Source organism: Alosa sapidissima, chromosome 16 (assembly GCF_018492685.1).
Source record: "Alosa sapidissima isolate fAloSap1 chromosome 16, fAloSap1.pri, whole genome shotgun sequence".
In the NCBI taxonomy this organism is placed as follows: Eukaryota; Metazoa; Chordata; class Actinopteri; order Clupeiformes; family Clupeidae; genus Alosa; species Alosa sapidissima.
In genome coordinates, this window is record NC_055972.1 from 16,626,566 (window position 1) to 16,646,529 (window position 19,964).

The following is a 19,964-nucleotide window of genomic DNA, read 5'->3' on the forward strand; positions in this document are numbered from 1 at the left end:
CTGGAAGGCTAGGTAGAGAGAGATGGCGGTGAGCGCGTGGCAGGCTCTGTCGCCTCTGCAGTGGGCACGCTGGGGATGGGATACGCTGCTGGGGGGAGCCGCCGGACCCGGAGGGGCAGGAGGGGATGGAGACGACCCCGCCATGGGGCTCCTCCACCGCCTGTCCTGGGGCTCCCGCTACGACTACATGATCCAGGCGGAGCGGGGTCCAACCAGGCAGAGGTGAGCTGGGGAAGAGGCGCTGGAGGGGGGCTGGGTGCAGGCTAGGCTGCCTGGCTGGGGGTGATTGACTGGATGGGTGGATAGTGAGAGGGAGGACGGAGGTCTGGTATTAGGGAGGTGCTGATGCTACAGCTAATGCTGTTGCTAGGGCTGGAGAGGTTTCAGAATTCTACTGTGTAATGAGATGTAAATGGAGGCTTCTATGGAGACTGTGTGTGTGTGTGTTTGTGTTTGTTTAATGTGTGTGTGTGTGTTGTGTGTTTGTCTCTGATCAATTCTGTCCCAGGATAGATTAGCATACTACCCACATCAAGCAGTTTTGATAAATTACCACTTTTTGATAAATTACCACTTTTTTGATAAATGTCTCTGATTACTGTGTGTCACTCCATCTGTGTCTGCATGTGCATCTGTCTGTTGTGTTTGACTCAATTGTCAGCGTTGGAAATGGACCTGCAGGTTGTGTGTGTGTTTGTGTGTGTGTGTGTGTGTGTGTGTGTGTGTGTATGAGAGAGAGGGCTGGAGAGGGGAGAGGTTGGAGCAAAGATGTCTTTGCTGCAGCGGGCTGAAGCTCTGTCTCTCGGCTGCAGATTCAGCGCTTTCATTCCCAGCCCTGATAATCCACTGGGGATGCTCAAACAGCAACGCTGGCACACCAGGGCTTTTGTTTACACGGCCCTGAGACCACCATGAGGAAATAATACCATAAACATTCCCACCAGCACCGGTCATCGCTGATGTATGACCTCATATACTGAGATTAAGGCTGCATGACATGTACTCTGAGATATCTGTGTGTCTCAGAAGATGTAGGCTGGTTTTATTGCTGGAGGGTCTCTAGGGGGCCTTTTTTACACCTATGATGACCATTTGTTGTGGGCGTAGATGAAGGATCTTGTGTGTTCTCACAAATGTTTAGATGCAATTTGTCTGGCAGCATCATAGATCCAGAGATATTAACTCCCTCCCCTTCCCCTCTTCTCTCTTCTCTCTCTCTCTCTCTCTCTCTCTCTCTCTCTCTCTCCTGTAGGAGCTCTGACTCTGACGGAGCCTTTGAAACCCCTGAGTCCACCACCCCAGTGAAGGTTGCGTCCCCCGTGCTGCCTCCTCCTGAAGCAGAGTCCTTCTCGCAGTCTCTGCTGTCTGAAGACACCGGTGAGAAAGCTGGCATCCACATTACACAAACATTTGGTCTATCAGAAAGCCCCTACCTAAACACACTACACAGTTCACTTTCCACAGAGGTCTAAGGACTAGCATGCAGATTTATCACAATGAGGTTTTCTAAGGTGAAATATTAATGGCCAGTAGTAGCAGGCTAGTAAGCATGTTCATCCACATACCCTCTGTCTAGCTCAAGGCCTGTGTGCTAACAAACACAGGAACACACACACAGGATGGTTCCTGAATGTTATCGGTGAGGGAGCTAAGTCCATGGGTGAATTATTTGTTGTCATTTAGGGGGTCTTTGTGTAAGGGGTGCAGTAACTGCAGGAGTCCCTGTAAGCAGGTCTTATCAGAGGAAAGCAGACTGCTCAGGTTGAACCTCTACAGACACAAATACAATGTTTTAGACATGTTAAATTATTAGCTGAAGATAGTCTGATAGCAAGTCATTCTATAAATCTGTCAGTAATAAAACAATAAACTCCATCGTTGTTGGCCTTTACCTTCCACAATATATATGTAGCTGTGTTGACAGGCTCATAGAAAGTCCTCTTTGTCCACTGAGGACCTCTGCAGGGAGGCGTTGGTATTACACTTACCGGAAAGAACGGAGTCTTTTGTACAGACAGTACGACTGACATTCTTCCTACTTCCTAAAGTGTCTTCTCTTATGGTTAAAACTTGGAATTAAAGAGATGTGAATCTTCATCCCAAAGCTTTCTCCATGCTAATAATTCTCATAACGTATATTTCTGGCTAGGGGTTAGCTCTTAAATAATGCAGCCCCATTAATCATTATAATTAGTAGCGTCAGAGCCAGCTGTGATGCCTTTATCTTAGCTAGATATTACTCTTTCACTCAAAGGCTGGCTGAATGCACTCATATACTCCCTCTCTCTCACACACACATTGGAACCAGAATATCCACATCCTGATGGTCACACAACCAGTTTACCACTTTACAAGGGTAGATAATTAATTACTAGATAAAGAGAGATTAAAGATGAAACGGTAGTTAAAAGGTAGAATGAGAATTTTAGTACCGGTATTGATATTATATTATAATGAGATTTAGATAACGAATCATGTGCTAGTTGTATATTAAGGCTTTTCCATTTTATTCCCCCAGGTGTGTTTTCTGGCTCAGCCTCTGCGTCAGTAGCGGACGTCACTCTCACTGAGGCCGCTGCTGAAGACACCACCCACCCAGGGCAACTCAGCCGCTCCGACTCCATCGGCTTCGACGAGAACAAGCCCATCGCCGCCAGCGGAGCCTACGACCTCGACCGCCTCCTAGCCAACGAGTTCCCCGAGTCCGCTTTCCAGGCAGCGCCATCCAGCCGGACCCCCCTGGCCCGCTCGCTCAGTCTCCAGGCGGGAGAGCTTGACCAGAGCCCAGGCCCCGAGGATAAGTCCAAGTTCGGGTCGGATAAGCTTCTGAACCAGCAGGCCGAGGCCTTCAGTGTGGGCACAGAGAGTGCTCCTGGGACTCTCCGCCGGGCCAAGAAAACCCGACCGGGCTCCCTGAAGAAGAAGCCCCTGTCCAGGCAGAACTCCAACCCGGAGAGCACCTCGCCGAAGTCCGTTTCCTCCAGCAGCACCCCGGAGGGGAAGAAGAAGGCCAAGCCCAGAGCGGAGAGCCCCCTGCAGGCTGCTGAGGAGCAGTGCGGCTCCTCGGCCACCCCGAGCCCCGGGGGAACTCTCCGGAGGAACCGGGTGAAACCACGAGTGGACAGTCCTCCGCCTCTGGTAGAGGAGACCACCCCTCCCAGCCCTGCTCCTGTCCCTGTCCCTGCTGCTGCTGCCCCCACAGCCACCCTCTGCCCAGAGGAGACCCCTCTGCCCACCCCAAAGTCCACTCCCGTCCCGGACGAAGATTCCCCCATCCCACCCCCGGCATCCTACAGATGGGACCCGGACAACTTTGAGGACATCGACCCATTCAGTACCGGCGGCAGCAAGATCGCCAACTCGCCTGAGCTCGCCAGGAAGACCTTCAGCTCGGGAGTCGACCCGGCTGAGAAGCCCGTACCCGCTGCCACTGCGGCCACTGCAGCTCCGGCTGTCCCAGACGAGGAGACCCCGATCTCCGTCCCAGCGGTCAGTGCTGTGAGCGCGGAGGAGCAGCCGCTGAACAAGCGCCAGCCCGTCAGGCTGGAGTTCGACTACTCGGAGGAGAGCGGAGAGACTCCTCCTAGTGCTGCGCCGCCGCCCAAGAAGCTGGGGAAGAAGCCCGGCGCCAAGATGCCCCTCCGCAAGCCCAAATTCGGCCTGAAGAAGGCCGCCCCGCCGCCACGGCTGGAACCGCTGGACAACGCACCTGCCGCGCCTACAGCCAACAACGAGGATGACATTCCCATCCCCAAGGGGAGCTACAACTTCGACCCCAACAAGTGGGACGACCCCAACTTCAACCCATTCTCGTCGACGCAAAGCGTTATCCCCAACTCCCCACGCCTTTCCCAGGGCGGCTACAGTTTCGATCAGGACGCCATTGACTCCATCGACCCCTTCAAGTCCTCCAACAAGATGACCAGCTCGCCACCCAAGCCCTCTACGTTTGACGTGTCAGCTAATGACAATGAAAATGACAATGACAATGTCGGGGAGCTGGAGGATCAAAACCAGAACAAACTAGCAAAGAAGAAGAAACCAATCAAGTCGTAAGTTTGCTGTTTAAACATAACCCAACACAGCGCTATCACAAATACACACACACACACACACACACGTGCTGTGTCCATACACAACGATTTTGCCTGATCTGAGTTTCCTGTAGTTCTGTCTTGTCTTAGTTTCAGAACTGTGTGTGTTTACATTTACACCACCTGTACACATTTAGTTCTAATTGTGACAGTAGCTGGGTTTCCATCCAACTTTTTGATGTGCGTTTTGCCCAATAATGTGCATAAAAGTTTATAATTGAAAAAAAAAAAATTAAGGGGGGTGAGTTAACTCCAGAGTCAGGTAATAAAAAATGCAACTAACAATGCGTACAATTTTATTAGGTGTCTCCATTGTCAGTTGCCCTGACAACCGTATGTTTGTAACGCTGCCAGGTGTTTCCAACTCCTCCCTTGATTACGAGAATGTCTATTTCTAATGAGAATAAATTGTGTATGGAAATGTACACAGACTCACATTTACTTTAGCTGCCATAAGATGATTCCTTTGGATGGAACCCCAGCTATGTTTAGCATTCAGCTGAGAGAGAGTGTGTGTGTTTCTTTGTGTTTGTGTATCTGTGTGTACCGGTATGTTTCTCTCTCTCTCTGTGTTTATGTGTGTTGTGTTGTATGTACATTTTGTCTTCTCTTGCATACTGCTGTTCTCTGTCAGTCCCCCTGTCACCTGTCTGTCTGTCTGTCTCTGCTTCTGGGTCACAGAAAGAACAACAGTTTGTCCTCTCTGTGTTGTCTGTTGTAAGTAGAAGACAACTGATTCATTCAGAAATTTACACCATTTACTAAAACATTTTCACTAGCAAAACATTCAACATCATCACAAACTGCCTAACTAAAGCACATCATCTTAATGTCGTTTTTCAGAAATATCTTTAATGTATACTTTATCAACTGCTAGCTCTTCTAACCTGTTGCGGTGCCGCTTGATTCAATTATATTAGTATAGTAGTAGTTTTTTTCTTTGGTGAAAATCCTGATTAGGTGGTGATCTATATAAGTAATGTAAACAACATGTTGGAGGACAAATGAGGACAAATCTTCCTCACTACCTCTAATTTACAGTTATGGAGTTACTGTGTTGAGAAATAGACAAAAACTATTTTCATTCATACATCTATTGTGTTTCTCAGGAATTATTAGTAGGCTAGGCTACCATAGATGACACAAACATGCTGCTCATTATTTTTATATTTTACATTTTGTTGAGTCATGTTGAGGCAACTTGAGGGGTATTATAATCACATAAAACTAATCCATGACATATTCAGTTGAGTTATGCACTACAGATAATGTATTCCATTAATAAATATAAATTGATTTATTGTCACAGGAATGACAACTTCACCCATCACTTCACAGACAGCCCTATTCACTTACGAGACTTGTGTGACTTTTAACACTATTTTAACTCCAAAGAAACTCAATATTGAACCATTTTTTTCTGAATGCATCCACCTTTACCAGGCTTCTTTACCAGTAATCAGGTATGTATAGTACAGTATGTCTTGGGATTTGAAGTTGCTGAGATTGTGAGCTTTAATGATGCTCAATGACTGATCTCAAAATAGCAACAAAGGGATGAAGCCATGATCAAATATAGTCTCCTTTTCACCACCGTCTCCTTCTCCTGCCTACATACAGTTTGCAAAAGTTGCAAGATGAGATGCAAAATGTTACCATGAGAGGATGTTGAAGCCATGGTCACATCTGACTCGTTCCTTTATTCCGTCTCTTTCCTGTCTTTCAGCAACACTTTCAGGGTGAAGAGGTCACCAAAGAGGTCCCCAATTACTGACCCAGCCACCCAGGTAAGAGCTGTCTCGAAGAGCTCGCCTCTGGCCACTGAAAAGCATGTTTGTACAGTGCACAAATGCATGAGTAGCCTTCACAAATGTAGATGTAGACAGTACAAACACACACACACACACACACACACACACACACACTCTTACATGAGAACAGAAAACCGTGGGGCTCTACTTAGGGTGAATTTGTGTTTTCTCTTCACGGTCACCATCCTATCATAACAGTGTTGTCCTGTGTGTTCGTCGCATGCCTCCCCCCTCCCCCACTCGCATCATCCCGAGCAGGATCCTCTGGATCTGGACTCGCCTGACCCCCCTCCTGCCCCCACACAGGACCATGCCACTGACGAGGAGAAGCTGGCCTCCACCAACCAGAAGTGGACCGCTCGCCACGACGTGGAGGCAGAGCTTACCTCCGACGTCCAGGACTATCCGCAGCCCTCCGACCTGACGGCGTTCGTCAACGAGAACAATGGTGTGTGTGTGTGTGTGTACGCTGTATTTTAGGATGAATTGTACCCTTGTGCAAATGAATTGAAACAAGTTTGCAGCCATCTGAGAATAGAGGAAGCTCACAAGGATCTTTTTTACTTTCCCAGACTAAAAACATATTGTATCTGGCCATTATTTTCCACTTATAACCACAATTTGTTTCTCGTGTTGAATAAATGGACCATTCCTCCTTTATTTCATGTTTTATTTTAATTAATTTGCTCGAGGGTGTACAAATTGAAGGTTGAGTACAGGAATAAAATGCATTAATTTAAACTAGTGCACTGACAGAAGGTCATTAATGTGCATATTTAAGGTATTACTTTAAAGTACTTCAGATTACCCTTTTTATGAGGTATTAAAGTTTATGTGGAATTAAGTCTGAATGATCCAAGTCTAGCCTCATTGCTATTGGCGTAGATGCATCCTTCTGCAAGTCCCTACTGGGGATAGTGAGGCTTTCAGTCCAGCTGATTTGCAAAGTCATTTTCTGTCTGACCCTCAGGTTTTTAAAGAAACATCTCTAAACACAGGGAAGTGGGCTATTTTTTACACTTACTCAGTATTCCTCAATGGATACATAACCACACACTGTATGAGGTCAACTGACCAAACTGTCCAATACTACCGTATAATTGACAAATGCCTTATCGAAGCCCCACTGTGCCACTGGCCCAAGCGATTGGCTCTGGCTGCTGGGTAATCTGGGCAAACTGGGTCAGAGTTAACAGCCCCACTGCAGACCTCACTGCCCAGGGTCTGTCTGTCTGGCCAATGCAGATGCAGTGTGGGCAGTGTGGCTCAGTCAGGTCATTATATCTATGCCCCTCTGGTGGGTTGTGATAGATCCGCTGCGGCTGCATGCAGAGAGAGGGCCGGGGTCCTGTCATGTCTGTGTCCCACTAGAGCATGAAGGCTGATGAAAAAGAGAGCTCTGTCGCTCTGTCTCTCTTTCTCATGTCTCATTCCATGTGTCCTTTCTTTTCTTTACAGCGACAGACTATGAGATTGAATACATGGAGAAGATTGGCACTGGCACGCCTGTAAGTACAGCCTGTGGTCATCTGCTTTGCACCAGTATAAAGAATATCTAGGTACATGCATACAAAGCGTACAGATATGGAGTCATCTGTTTGGCTATTAGTTGTGTTTGCATGTGGGTGTGTCTTACCTCTATATGTATATAATGCTGACAAATGGCATATGTACAGAAGGTTCACATATCGATGACTGGTGCAGTTTGTGACATAGAATACTTTCATACTCCGGATCCACTGCCTTTCTTCTAGCCTCCGTCCTCAAAGAAGCCGTCTCTGTACCTAAAGCTGGACTCTGTGACTGACAGCGCAAGCAAGAGTTCTGACATGCAAGGGTCAGAACCAAGCTCCCCCTGCACAGGGTACACACATTCATACACTTACATATGTTATACGCATACTTATTTAGGACATGCTCATAAAATCATAGTGAATTCAGGATTGTGAATTGATCATTGTGCACTCCATTTTTCTTTCCTTCCCCTTCTCTATCTGTCTCTCTCCTCTTTCACTATGTCTTTCTCTCTCTCTCTCTCAAACACCTCTACACACACACACACACACACACACACACACAGGAGCTTTGAGGAGATGGAGGCCCAGATCACGGCCAGCTCCAAGTCGCCGGTGCTGTCTACGTCCCGCACGGCCCCTGAAGGCTCTGCCTCAGAGAAGAGCAGGAAGAGAGAGAGCGAGTCCCACACACACGCCACAGAGCGCGACGGAGCGGTGAGTATCTGACCCACTGGACCCAACCAGTGCCCTCTTCCCATCCACTCTCTTCATGAGAGTCCTGCTTTGAATAAGAACATACTTTGCAAACCACACAGACAAGTAAATCACAGACATGGAGATTTAATGGAGCGACTAAATTCTATGTAATAAGCAGCAAACAGTATTTCTCTCATTTTAATTACTAGACCTCAGATCACTCCAGTGCTTGCTTGCATTGTCCCCTTAAAAACATGCCAATTTAATTGTGACCATTAGAGGGCGAGAGAGAGCCCTAGTAGAATAAATAGCATTAGCTTTAGCTTACCTTCCCCACTTTAACCTTAGCGCCTTGTACCCTACCTACAAAGCCTAACTGAGAGAAACCACAGTAGAACTGCCTGTGGAACAACCATTAGGCTACTGAACGATCTCCATGCAAAACTCTGACCAGCTGCTTTGCTTTGCTTTGCTGATCCCCACTCCTCCACTCTCCTCCTCGTCCTGCTGCTCCTCCTTGTCCTCTGGGTCCGGCGGCAGCAGCCCCCCACGCAGGTCGCTGCCGACCCCTCCACCCTCCCCCTCTTAGACAGGCTGGCTGATTCAGGCGAGCAGCTCAGCTATATGGAGCCTGACCTGGCTGAGACCAACCCCACCGCCTTCGCCCAAAAACTCCAGGTGTGTAGAGAGCGGCCTGCCTAAAAGAATGACCCCCCTGCGCTCACTCCTATTACCCCCTCTTCTCCCAACTGCCCCCCAGTTGCCCTGTCTTCTCAGCCAGTGTTTGTGGTGGAGATGGTTCCTGGTGTGCACTGTGTGGAGGTGTTGTGCTCTTCTGTGTCTTCTTTTCTTATGCCCATCTCTTATCTATCTCTCTCTCTTTCTCTCCTTTTACCTTCTTACTTTTAAAAAAATCACATTTTTGTTGCTGATGTGTGAAGCCATTGACAGCTGTGTTTCCATGGTCCATGAGTCTGCCAAGTTTTTTATTTAGACTGCAATCCATTTCCAGATTATTTAACCTCCCTGTCAGCTGTTTGAGGTGCTGTCATACAGCTTTGCCCAGTAATATCATCCATAGCTAGCAGCCACCATGTGCAGGCTTTGGACATTACCGTTGCATCAGTGGCTGTAAATGATGACTGTGTCCATGGACAATGGAAATAGAGCAGTAATGTCTTTCTTTCTTTTGCAAATTCACTGTCACTGTGGGGGTGAATGTTCATGTGTAAGAAAGCGAGAGAGAGTGTGTGTGAGTGTCCTTGTTTGTACCGGTCTAGTTTTTCTGCGAGGTGTCCCTGTCTGTGTGACGTGTGTGCTCTAACCCCTCTCTCCCGTCACCCTTCCACCTCCGCCCCCCACCCCCACCCCTCTTCCTGGGCCCTTCCCTCCTCCCCCCTCCCCCCTCCACTCTCCTCCACCCTCCAACCGTGTCCCAGGAGGAGCTGGTTCTTGCTGCCTTGAGGATGGAGGCTCTGCAGGTAGCCAAGAGCATCTCTCAGAGCCCCTCCCTAGCCAATGTATCCCCCAAACAGGTACTGCGCTGAATCAGCCTGAACCTGCTGACGTGCGCGTGTGTGTGTGTGTGCGCCTGTGTGTGTTCTCCTGCACATGCAAGTGCATGTGCGATTGAGTGTTTATTTGCGTGTGTGTGTGTGTATTTGAGCATGGGTGTGCTTCATCCTCTCTACCTCTTCCTTGAATCCACCACACCAGGTTAATGTGTGTGTGTGTGTGTGTGTGTGTGCGTGTGTGTGTGGGCGTGTGTCCCCATAACCAACAATACCTCAACCCAGTGGATATCAATCCTCCAACCAATCACAATGACTTTCTGGTTCCCCCATGTGACATCTCTAACTTGGCTGTCCACCCCACCCTCCCAACCCGAACCCTGGACTGGCTCTCGTCTCCTCCCCAAAATAGACACCCTCCTTAGTAGAGGTGTGTCTCTTCCCTGGAACCTCCAGTTATTAAACATGCATGCTGCTTGTAGAAGCTGAAAGAAACATCAAAGTGACTTGGGATGCACCCCCTCCCCCATTAGAAACTACCAACCCTAAGCTGTGCATCATATGGATTTGGTAGTAAAATACCACCCCCTGCTGGTGGCAAGTTCTTCTGCTGAGTGCTCTGTCTGTTATGTCCCATGTCACTTTCTTGCTTTCTGAATGGATTGTGAACTAACATTGAGCTAACCGTGGAGCAGCACCACTCTGGTGGCCCTGTGGTGCTCTATAGCTGATCTGTGGTCAGTAACATCAGGTCATCCTTGAGGTATGATGATGTGCTTTGGATGAGATGGTGACACTTTGGAGGAATGCTGCTTGTCGTAGGGTGCTGCCAGGCATCCAAAAGAGTGTAGGTAATGGAGTCTGTGTAGGTTTGGAGGATGGGGGGTTGAAGGAGGGGAGGTGGGGGGGGGGGCGGGGGTGCTGAGAGTTGTGACTTGTCAGTGGTCCTGGTCCGCACCCCAACGTTGTGTGTTCCCCAACACTCCTGCACACCCCTGTCAGTCTCACACTTGTGTCTCGCACGCTCCACAGTCTCGTCTCAAGAAGCCCAGCACTCGGAGGTGGAATCGCAACGGTTCACCCGCGGCAAAAGTAAGAGGACAGACTCCCCACCCCGCCCCCCACCACCCCACTCACACACACACAAACACATGCCCCTTTCCCCACTAATAATGCCCACCTCCCCTCCTATCCAGGAAAACTGCCAGTCCCCTAATGTTAACCCAGTCAACCTCCAACCTCACCCTCCCCTGAAAATACTCATGTCTGTTCCCCCCAAGGACCTTATGATAGCCATGGTCAAGGTTCTCACTGACCTTTTCTAAACGTTCATGGAATATCTAATTATATATTGACCCCACCTTATACATCCACCAACTTTGAGATTGTGTTTATTTAGAATGTATATAAAGTTTAAAGCCAGTCAGGAACATTTCTAACCATGACCCTGCCTCAAATGCATATCCTGGTGATTATGGATATATGTGGCTGTGTTACATGGTCAAAATTATTATGGTCATTTTGTTCTGTTAGTCATCATGGTTGGATCTCAGGATCAAGTATAAGTCTGGTATGGTATCTGTAGAGATGAACATAGCTGTTTGCGCAGGCTGTGAAACTGGGAATTGCATGCATCTTCATTTTAGTATTTACGTTTCTAGTAGTAATGCAGAGTCTTTTAAATAGTTGTGATACAGTACTGTGTTTGATGCTGGAACTGTTTGCTTGAGACTGTCGGCACAATATCTCCACCATAACAACTAACTTGCTCCACATAAACTGAGGTCATGTTGCATGTTGCCATTGAACTGTACATTGGTCAGATAACCCACATGTCCATAGGTTTACGGCTTCACATTGCCACTCTAATTGAATAACTAACTTATTAACTAACTAAGACCCTGATCTTCTCGCACTGCACAGATATGTTCACGTGACACTAATGTTATTAACTTTCCTTGTTTATGTTTTTAACAAATCTCACCGTGTTTACACTTTCACAATCATTTTAACATTAACAGTAACAAACCTACAAAACACACAGACCTAGACCTCTTCTTCCCAATGTTGGGACTCATGATATCTTTGTCCAGCTTTCAGATTACTCACATGTATGCACATGTACACAAATACCCATGGCTGGTACGTGATGACCAAGTGCGTGCGTGATTCGCCCTAGTCCACCTCTACATTACTTACAGTAGAGTAGCTGTAGTTGGCAGTATGCCTTAATACCACAAGTCACAGTCACTTTAACAGTAACTGCGTACTAATAAACTTTTTTTTCTGTATGGTCATACTTTTCTATGTATGGAAAATAAAGGAGTGATTTATAATACAAATCTATTTTCTTATCTGCAATGTCATGCAGAAAAAAATATTAAGGATAACACCACATGAACAGGTCATTGCATATACACACACCAAGCACTCACTTTCACTCACAGAGCACTAACTCAGAACCTCTTCCTATGGTGAGCCTGCTCCACCGATTAACGATGTGTGTGTTTTGGTTCATACCCTCTGCATGGCCAGACGAGCACGAGCTCCCCCCAAGGACCACGCAGACTGAAGGTGGAGTGGGGTTTGGGTTGAGGGATTGAAGCAGAACTCTTTGCTGTAGAACTGGATAGTATGGCTGTTGTTCTGGAGGTCCACATGAAGGCCTAAGGCTTCCCCATCCCCATAATGACTATGAGCTGTACGTACAGTATGTAGAGAAATTCAAGAGGTGTGAAGATAAAGGCAGTTTGGGCCCTCCAGAACAGGCCAACTCCCCGCTCCCACCCCCTCTCTATAATCCATAAGGAAAATATTTAATCAGATCATCTAATTGTTTGGGAATGGCTTAATCAGCTCATCTCAGCAGGTGACTTCAGGGACATTTTAGGAATTTTACGAGCATGTGGAATTATTGTGACAAAGGAACATACTCTTTTGTTCTCCTAAGTATTTTAGTAATAAGTACAGTAAAGTGGGCATGATTGTCGAGTTTTGTCTGACTGTTAGTGTTTATCTAGATTTTAATGCAATTTATTAATTCCTACTCTGATTTTAATTTCTGAAGGTGTTTAGGGGTTACCCTTTAGTATAGTTATTGGCGGTTTGTGGTCTAATTGACTTGAGTGTTGACATGGACATCATGAATATGGCTTTTCTGAATACTGGGAAGTAGATGCTGTATCACTGTTTCTATCTAAGGAAGCTATATATGCTAGTGACCCATTGGCAGCAATAAAGGGAACAATCCAACTGAGGGGAGCAATTAGCAACCCCTTCCTCTTTCCCCCCAGCCAATCGCAGCTGAGCATCTGATCATTTTTGCTTCGGTCATTGTCAGCCAATCGCAGAATGGCAACGACAATGAAGGACTGACCCATCATAGCCAAGGAACCTCACTCCAGCTACTTGCAACTGTGGGAACCATAGCTGTAACCCCTGCTCCCATCGGCTTTATGCATTAAATGCTTTGCTTCATAGACCTTGTAGAGAATCCAGCGCCTTGGGTTGCTTTACACTCCTGAAGTGTATGTGTGTGTTTGCGTGTGTGTACTGTATGTGGTTGCATTCCTTAAAAAGTGATCCTCGTCATTACCACCATAGACCACCCTCTAACGAAGTGTTCCACTGTATTTTGTCACCTTCACCCCACCCTCCACTCCCCAAACCCATCCATAGAGGGAGGTGTCGTCGCCTGCGGAGAACGTGGTCTCCAAGACCTCCCTGTACTCGCGGCCTGGATACAGCGAGGGAGAGAGCCCCTATCTACCCCGGGAACTGGATCACTCCCTGGGCATCGCCCGAGAGGAGGTCTGTCTGCAATATTCAGCTTTATTTATATAGTGCCACAATTTAAGGATACATCTCATATGTTCATCCATATTAGTATTTTATCTTAAAGGTAAAGATAAGGCTTAGCAGACACTTTTATCCATAGCAACATACATATACATGTTGACCGGGACTAGAACCCGAGTTGCCAGATCGCCAGGTGGTGGTCTACACCACCTCCAAATCTTCTAATCAAGACAATTCACCAACAGCAACTTGCGGAACACAAAACAAGCTTTATGTACATAAACCCATTTTGTTATACGTACTGACCCATTAGAGTACACATAGCTGTAGTGTTCATGCATCTGGCACTCTTAAGGGTGGACACATCCTCTGTGTTTGTGTGGTGCCATCAGGGGCGGAATGCCTCTTTTCCTCAGACATGTCAACTACGCAGAGCCGCAATCAGGCCCCTCAACCGAGGAGAATAGGTGTTGAAGTGTGTTGCTCCACAATGCCTGACATGTTTTCCTATGTTTGTGTTTTTTCCCCCCTCCCTCTGTAATCAGATCGTGGGCAAAGAGAAGGAGGTGCAGGAGTGGAAGAGGAAATACGAGGAGAGTCGACAGGAAGTGGTGGAAATGAGGTGAGATGGCGTGTGTGTGCCACTACTGTATGTAATGATAGTGCACTCCCCAGCAGGCTATATTTAGCACCCACTCACCAGGCCCTTTCTCCTCCGCACACATATCGCCCTTCGCTCTCCTCTAAAGCCGGGCCGAGAGTAGTAAGCCAATTAAAAGGGGCATTAAGGTGTGATGCTTTTGCAGGTAATGGGAGGAATTGACATCTTGGAGAGTATGAAGGATGATGTGTGAAGAGGAGGATTATGGTATGTTTTTAGCCCACCTGGAAGATGATGAGGGCTGGCGTGTGCACCCAGCATGCAGCAGTTTAGTAGTGGGCTCAGTGAAGGTAGCTCTACTAGAGAGACGGGGAGGAGGAACAGACATGAGAAGCTTGGATTCTTGCCTGTAATATTGTTAGAGGGAGGACAGGGCTAGTGGAATTTTGTTGAAAAGAAACTATTTAGGACATTTATTTGAATTTCTATTAGTCACAGTTCTTTCACATTCTCTCCTTAGAAAATGTAGTGGCTGCTGTATTCACTTTGTATTACATCGATACACTTCTTTACATCTTTACACCAACGGTGCAAAAATGAGCAAGAAGAGATGCTAGCAGAAGTCATAGTCTTGAGGGTCAAGCCGCATGGTGTTCCCCCCACCCTCTCCTCTTGGACAATGGAAGCAGAGAGGAAGAGGTTGAGGTAGTGGGGTGGGGATGCTGGGGGGATGGTAGGGGGTGGTTGGAGTGGGCCAGCTGGACTGTGCCTTGTTAGTGTGGATAAGATGAGGGCTTACTTCATTAGTCTGATTGGGATCAGGATAAGAAAGGACTAAGGGGCTAAGAGGAAGCATTGTTAATCCATCCGCTTACCTTGCCCCGGCAACCTGCTTTTCCCAAAACAAGCCCTGCCTTTGGCTCTCTCCTGATGTGCACAATAGGCTGCCAGTTCCATGGGATCCCCAGCAAACCGGTCCCTTTGGCTATTCGGCACACAGAGAAATGGGATTTAGCCGCCGCTCTGGGGAAGCTTAATACACTTTGCCCTCAGATGCCCATTTTATTTAGTGGTCCCGCCATCAGCCCATTAACCCAGCCCTCTCAAGTTCACCGTTTAAGTTTTCCACTCCTAGCAATTTAGCACTGTAAGCTATGGTGCAGAGAGAGTTGTTTAAATGCTTAATTAGAGATGGTTCCTCTGTGGGCTCACTTGATTTGCTCCACTGTTCTTTTCTTTCTCGTAGGCGGATTGTGGCCGAGTATGAGAAGACCATTGCACAGATGATCGGTGAGTGCGAAACACAGTTTGCAAACAAGGGCTGGGAATCGAAATGGTCTGAGTCCTTTAGCACACACCAATTACTGTGCCCCTTGTGGCTGTCTTTGCTGACGTAATCTTGTGCCAGTGGTCCAAACACATTGCACCCTGAGATGTTCGCACATCCCACACTCTGTCCAAACTGAGATTTGCTCCGACGTCTTCCACCATTTCTTTCCTGGCACCAACGTGACAACACAACACACCTTGTTGATTTCAGTTGCTTGTGTCCAATTCTTTGACATGCCTGTCTTAAAATCTTTCAGCTCTAATTGGCTGCATTGACTTATGTGCCCCTTTCAATGGAACACACGTTGGTGGATGATCTTTGTCAGGGCCTGTGATGTCCCTGTTAAGAACCTGCTATTTGAAGAGACCTTTTTGTTCAACCTGAGGAATGCTGATTTTGAAAAATTTTTGCAAAACGTCATTTTTGTTACTATGCTCACTCCATTCTTTCCTTTTCTTTATGCTTTTTATATACAAATGATATATTTTCATTTCAATATATATTTTTACTTTTATCTATTATTTTTTTTACTATTTATCTTTTTAAGTTGCCTCTCATAGACTCTTCATCTTTTTGACTTACTTTTGTCAGAAGAGTTGTTTGGTTGTTTTTCATTTGACAACACACTCCTCCTTCACCGTACACACGCTCCTTGCTTGTCTTAACGCACTCCCTTCTTTCTGTTTTGCTCCCCTCTTTGCCTGTATATATTTCATATACCAATGAGTCAGGCATGCCTGGTAAGTAAAGAAGAACTTTCCCTCTTTCTGTGTTCTCTGTGTCCAGTCTGCGTGTTGACTAGGAATGCAGGGCACTGTGGACGCCCTAAATAACACGTCTTCCATTTGTCATTCCCCGCGTAATTCCATAATTCCATGTTTGTTTGTCCTCGTATGTTTAAGATCGTTCATCACATTGACATTACAGAGATTACACTTTTAACATTTTTAACACAGTATTTACACCACAGCTCCAGTTCTACTTGACTCACCCAATGTCTTACAGTTTGCTTATCCTCTCACACTTTGCATAGAAAGCTTGTTACATGAATGGCTAAAGAGCTGCATAGGAGAGGGAAAGGTTATAAGTCAATTGGGTTGGCCCCAGCCGTGACGCAACTGGCTGGGGCACCTGCACCGTATGTCGACGACCCGGGTTCAATTCCCGCCCTGTGGTCCTTTCCGGATCCCACCCCGACTCTCTCTCCCACTCACTTCCTGTCATTTTCCACTATTCTGTCGCATTAAAGCCCAAAACAATATACTTTAAAAAAAAAGTATAGAGGGGGTTAGATAACAGCTCTTAACTCAATGACACTATACAACGCACACAAGGATTTGTCAGGAACTCATACAGTAATACAGCTACATCCCAGCAGCACACCTCTTCCCCTCATTGTTGAATCTATGTTTTGTGTGCATGCTTCATCCGGGGACCCAGAATTAAACTAAGGGCCAGATTCATATCCATATTTGGTCATCAGGACCCTGGGTGATGTGGGTTTGTGTTTCTTTTTTCCAATTTGTATCCTCATCCAAGAAGTCTTAAGGTTTCTCCACATTTGGCCAACAAGCTACAACAAATCAGAGAGCTCAGCACAGCGATACCACAACACCTAACGACTGGTGGATGTTTCAGTTTGGTGGCATTGACTGCTGATTGTTGGAGCAGTGTGTCCAGACAAAGTTCTGAGAGACACGTCAAAAAGAGTTCACTCGTGACAATGAGTGAAAGCATGTGCCCAATGCATGTTTTAATGGATGTGGCACTCTCTCTAATTACTCTGTGTGTGTGTGTGTGTGTCTGTGTGTCTTTGTGTGTGCGTCTGTGTGTCTCAGAGGATGATCAGAGGGACAAGTCGCTGTCACATCACACCATCCAGCAGCTGATCGTGGAGAAAGACCAGGCTCTGGCTGACCTCAACTCTGTGGAGAAGTCACTAGCCGACCTCTTCCGGCGCTACGAGAAGATGAAGGACGTGCTGGAAGGCTTCCGGAAGGTTTGACAACGTTTGTAAAACATTTTAGAGAAACAAGACAAAACAGTATCACATCCAAGCCACTGTGTTGGAAAGTGCAGCCATTTTGTCTAACCCAAAAAAAATGTTGACTTGTTTTCCTAGAATGAGGACGTTTTGAAGAAGTGTGCTCAGGAATATTTGTCACGAGTCAGGAAAGAGGAGCAAAGATACCAGGCCCTGAAAATCCACGCAGAGGAAAAGCTTGACAAGTGAGTTGCTGAGAAATCCAGGAATGACTTTACTGCAGTTACAATCACCTCCAGGAGAACAAACCTGTTCCAGATGTATGCCACATGCTACTATTCTAACTAACCATTAAAAAGGCATACTGTAAATGGGCTTTTACTGTACAGTAGTCTTGAACTTAATTGATAGTCTTTGCCAGAATCATGCCATGAAAAACACAGATTTTGATCAAAATATATAACCACTACACCCCTCACTTTTTTCCTGTACAGGGCCAATACGGACATCGCCCAGGTGCGGTCGAAGGCCAAACAGGAGCAGGCGGCCTACCAGGCCAGTCTCAGAAAGGAGCAGATGAAGGTGGACTCACTGGAGCGCACACTGGAACAGAAGGTCAGTGGCGCTTGCTCAGTGGTGCTAGCAAATACTGTACTGGTCACCTGTCTGTCTGAATGGCTTATTCTCTGACTGGCTGTCTAGCTCAGTGGTTCTCAAACTGTGGTACGGGTACCACTGGTGGTACGTGAACTCTCGCTAGTGGTACTCAGGGAGTCTCCAAGGTGTCTTTTCATAGGTGTCATTTTCAAGATTTGACAACACAAAACAATGTAAAATATGTAGTTGAATTGGCCTACGCACCTGTATTTTAATGCTGATCGTTGTTTTCATTGGGTGGTACTCATTGTGAAAAGTTTGAGAACCACTGGTCTAGCTGATTGTCTCGATCAAAACAATCATTTTGAACCCTAATCCATTCATAAGTAGATCATTATTGATGTGCTCTTGTTTGTTTTATTTACAACAGTAGGTCTGTTGACGCTTCAACTGCGATGAGATAAGAGATAAGATGCAGTATGAGGAATGCGAACACCTAATTAATGAATGACTGTATTCTTTTGAAATACTGCATTGTACACTCATATTCCTGCAGAAACTGCATACACACACCCATATTCCAGTTTTTGAACTTTTTAAACCTTTCTCTACACAGAACAAAGAAATCGAGGAGCTCACAAAGATCTGTGATGAGCTGATCGCCAAGATGGGGAAGAGCTAGCCAGGGTGATGGGAGCTAATGCCTCTGCCTCCTCCTGCCACACACCGTCCAGGACCATCTCAGAAACCACAGAGGCAGAAGAGCCCCACGTCCCATGTTTCCTTCACACTGTTGGCAAACAGACTCGAGTCCTTTTGATTTCTGATTTTACACTACTGACTTTGCTCATGTAGCCTGGCAACAGCGCACCCACTTGGAATGGGAGGACTTCTCTGAGAGTGGGAGTCCAGTATATCCTACTGTAATTAATCTGTACATTTTGATGTTTCCATGTGTACCAAGGGGTGACTTGGTGCGTCGGGGGGGGGGGGCTTGTGCTGTATCAGGGGTCTTGTGAAAGCTTTTAGAAATGTACTCCCCATCAGTAGAAATGTTGAATGAGAGTTTGCCCGTCTGTGTGTGAGTGAGTGGTGGACAAGAGAGAAGGCATGATAGAGAGAGAGTGTGTGCGAACGAGCCTGAGAGAATGATGTAGTGATGAGGTTGCTCGCCAACCGTGTCGCCATGACGACCACTGATGGAGCCGACTGTTAACCCCTCTAACTCCTGCATTCCCTCCCTGTTGAGGAGGCTGCCTGAAACGCCGAGAAACATACAGTAGTAGATGTCGAGGAAACACGACGACACCCATGTAGACTGCTAATCAGCGCTTCATTCAGTGATCATGAAAAGAGCCACTTGCCACCATAAGAGAGATCATTACTTGCATGTGATAGAACGAGTATCCACACAATACCCACGTCCCTCTTTGTACATATTGTATTAGGCCTCCCATTGAGTAGAGACATTATGAAACCCACCTGCTGGTTTTGATACACTCTGTAAGTTTTAAACCGCCTCCTGTGTGTACCTTTGTAGATACTGTGCATTTACATACTTCCTGGCTTCTTAGCAGATACCGATGTGATTTTATTTTTTCCAGGGGATTTTATTTTGATATTAATTAACCTTATTATGGTTATTGTCAATGGTACTGATTTTAAGAAGTGTAATTTAATTTGGATCGACTTGTCTTAATCCTGCTACGGTTGATGTGTCACCTGGGGCTGGGGAACAGCCCTCATCAGCTACTATGGCACCTGCTTACAAAAAAAAAATGTGCAATAAAGGATGGCAATAAAAGACGTGCGTCACAGCTGGAGTTTCTTTCATGCCCATACAGGTGCATCCTACAGTAGAGTGTGCCTCTGGGAGTCATCAGAACAGCAGGTGCAAATTCTACATTCATTTCCAGATTAACCAAGAAGAGAAGGATTCCAAGAACCAAGGGATCCTACTTGCGCTGGGCCTAATCAACTGGGCAATATGAAGTTTTAAAACATACTGTACTGTGCAAAAGTCTC

General features: G+C 46.5%; 1 protein-coding gene across 7 annotated transcripts in view; it reads left to right on the forward strand.

Annotated features, from left to right (window-relative positions):
• tacc2 (transforming, acidic coiled-coil containing protein 2) overlaps nucleotides 1–19,745 on the forward strand; it is a 72,087-nt gene extending 52,342 nt beyond the window's left edge. For all 7 annotated transcript variants that reach the window (XM_042065960.1, XM_042065962.1, XM_042065957.1 and 4 more), the window contains 18 exons: nucleotides 1,253–1,377; nucleotides 2,519–4,052; nucleotides 5,821–5,881; nucleotides 6,104–6,353; nucleotides 7,364–7,413; nucleotides 7,660–7,769; nucleotides 7,986–8,136; nucleotides 8,659–8,796; nucleotides 9,558–9,653; nucleotides 10,662–10,721; nucleotides 13,308–13,439; nucleotides 13,973–14,049; nucleotides 15,275–15,318; nucleotides 16,090–16,098; nucleotides 17,197–17,357; nucleotides 17,481–17,587; nucleotides 17,837–17,957; nucleotides 18,556–19,745. In XM_042065960.1, the coding sequence (XP_041921894.1) occupies nucleotides 1,253–1,377; nucleotides 2,519–4,052; nucleotides 5,821–5,881; nucleotides 6,104–6,353; nucleotides 7,364–7,413; nucleotides 7,660–7,769; nucleotides 7,986–8,136; nucleotides 8,659–8,796; nucleotides 9,558–9,653; nucleotides 10,662–10,721; nucleotides 13,308–13,439; nucleotides 13,973–14,049; nucleotides 15,275–15,318; nucleotides 16,090–16,098; nucleotides 17,197–17,357; nucleotides 17,481–17,587; nucleotides 17,837–17,957; nucleotides 18,556–18,621 (3,292 nt within the window). In that variant the 3' untranslated portion in view covers nucleotides 18,622–19,745. The remainder of the gene's footprint in view (nucleotides 1–1,252; nucleotides 1,378–2,518; nucleotides 4,053–5,820; nucleotides 5,882–6,103; nucleotides 6,354–7,363; nucleotides 7,414–7,659; nucleotides 7,770–7,985; nucleotides 8,137–8,658; nucleotides 8,797–9,557; nucleotides 9,654–10,661; nucleotides 10,722–13,307; nucleotides 13,440–13,972; nucleotides 14,050–15,274; nucleotides 15,319–16,089; nucleotides 16,099–17,196; nucleotides 17,358–17,480; nucleotides 17,588–17,836; nucleotides 17,958–18,555) is intronic.
• The last annotated feature ends 219 nt before the right edge of the window (nucleotides 19,746–19,964 follow it).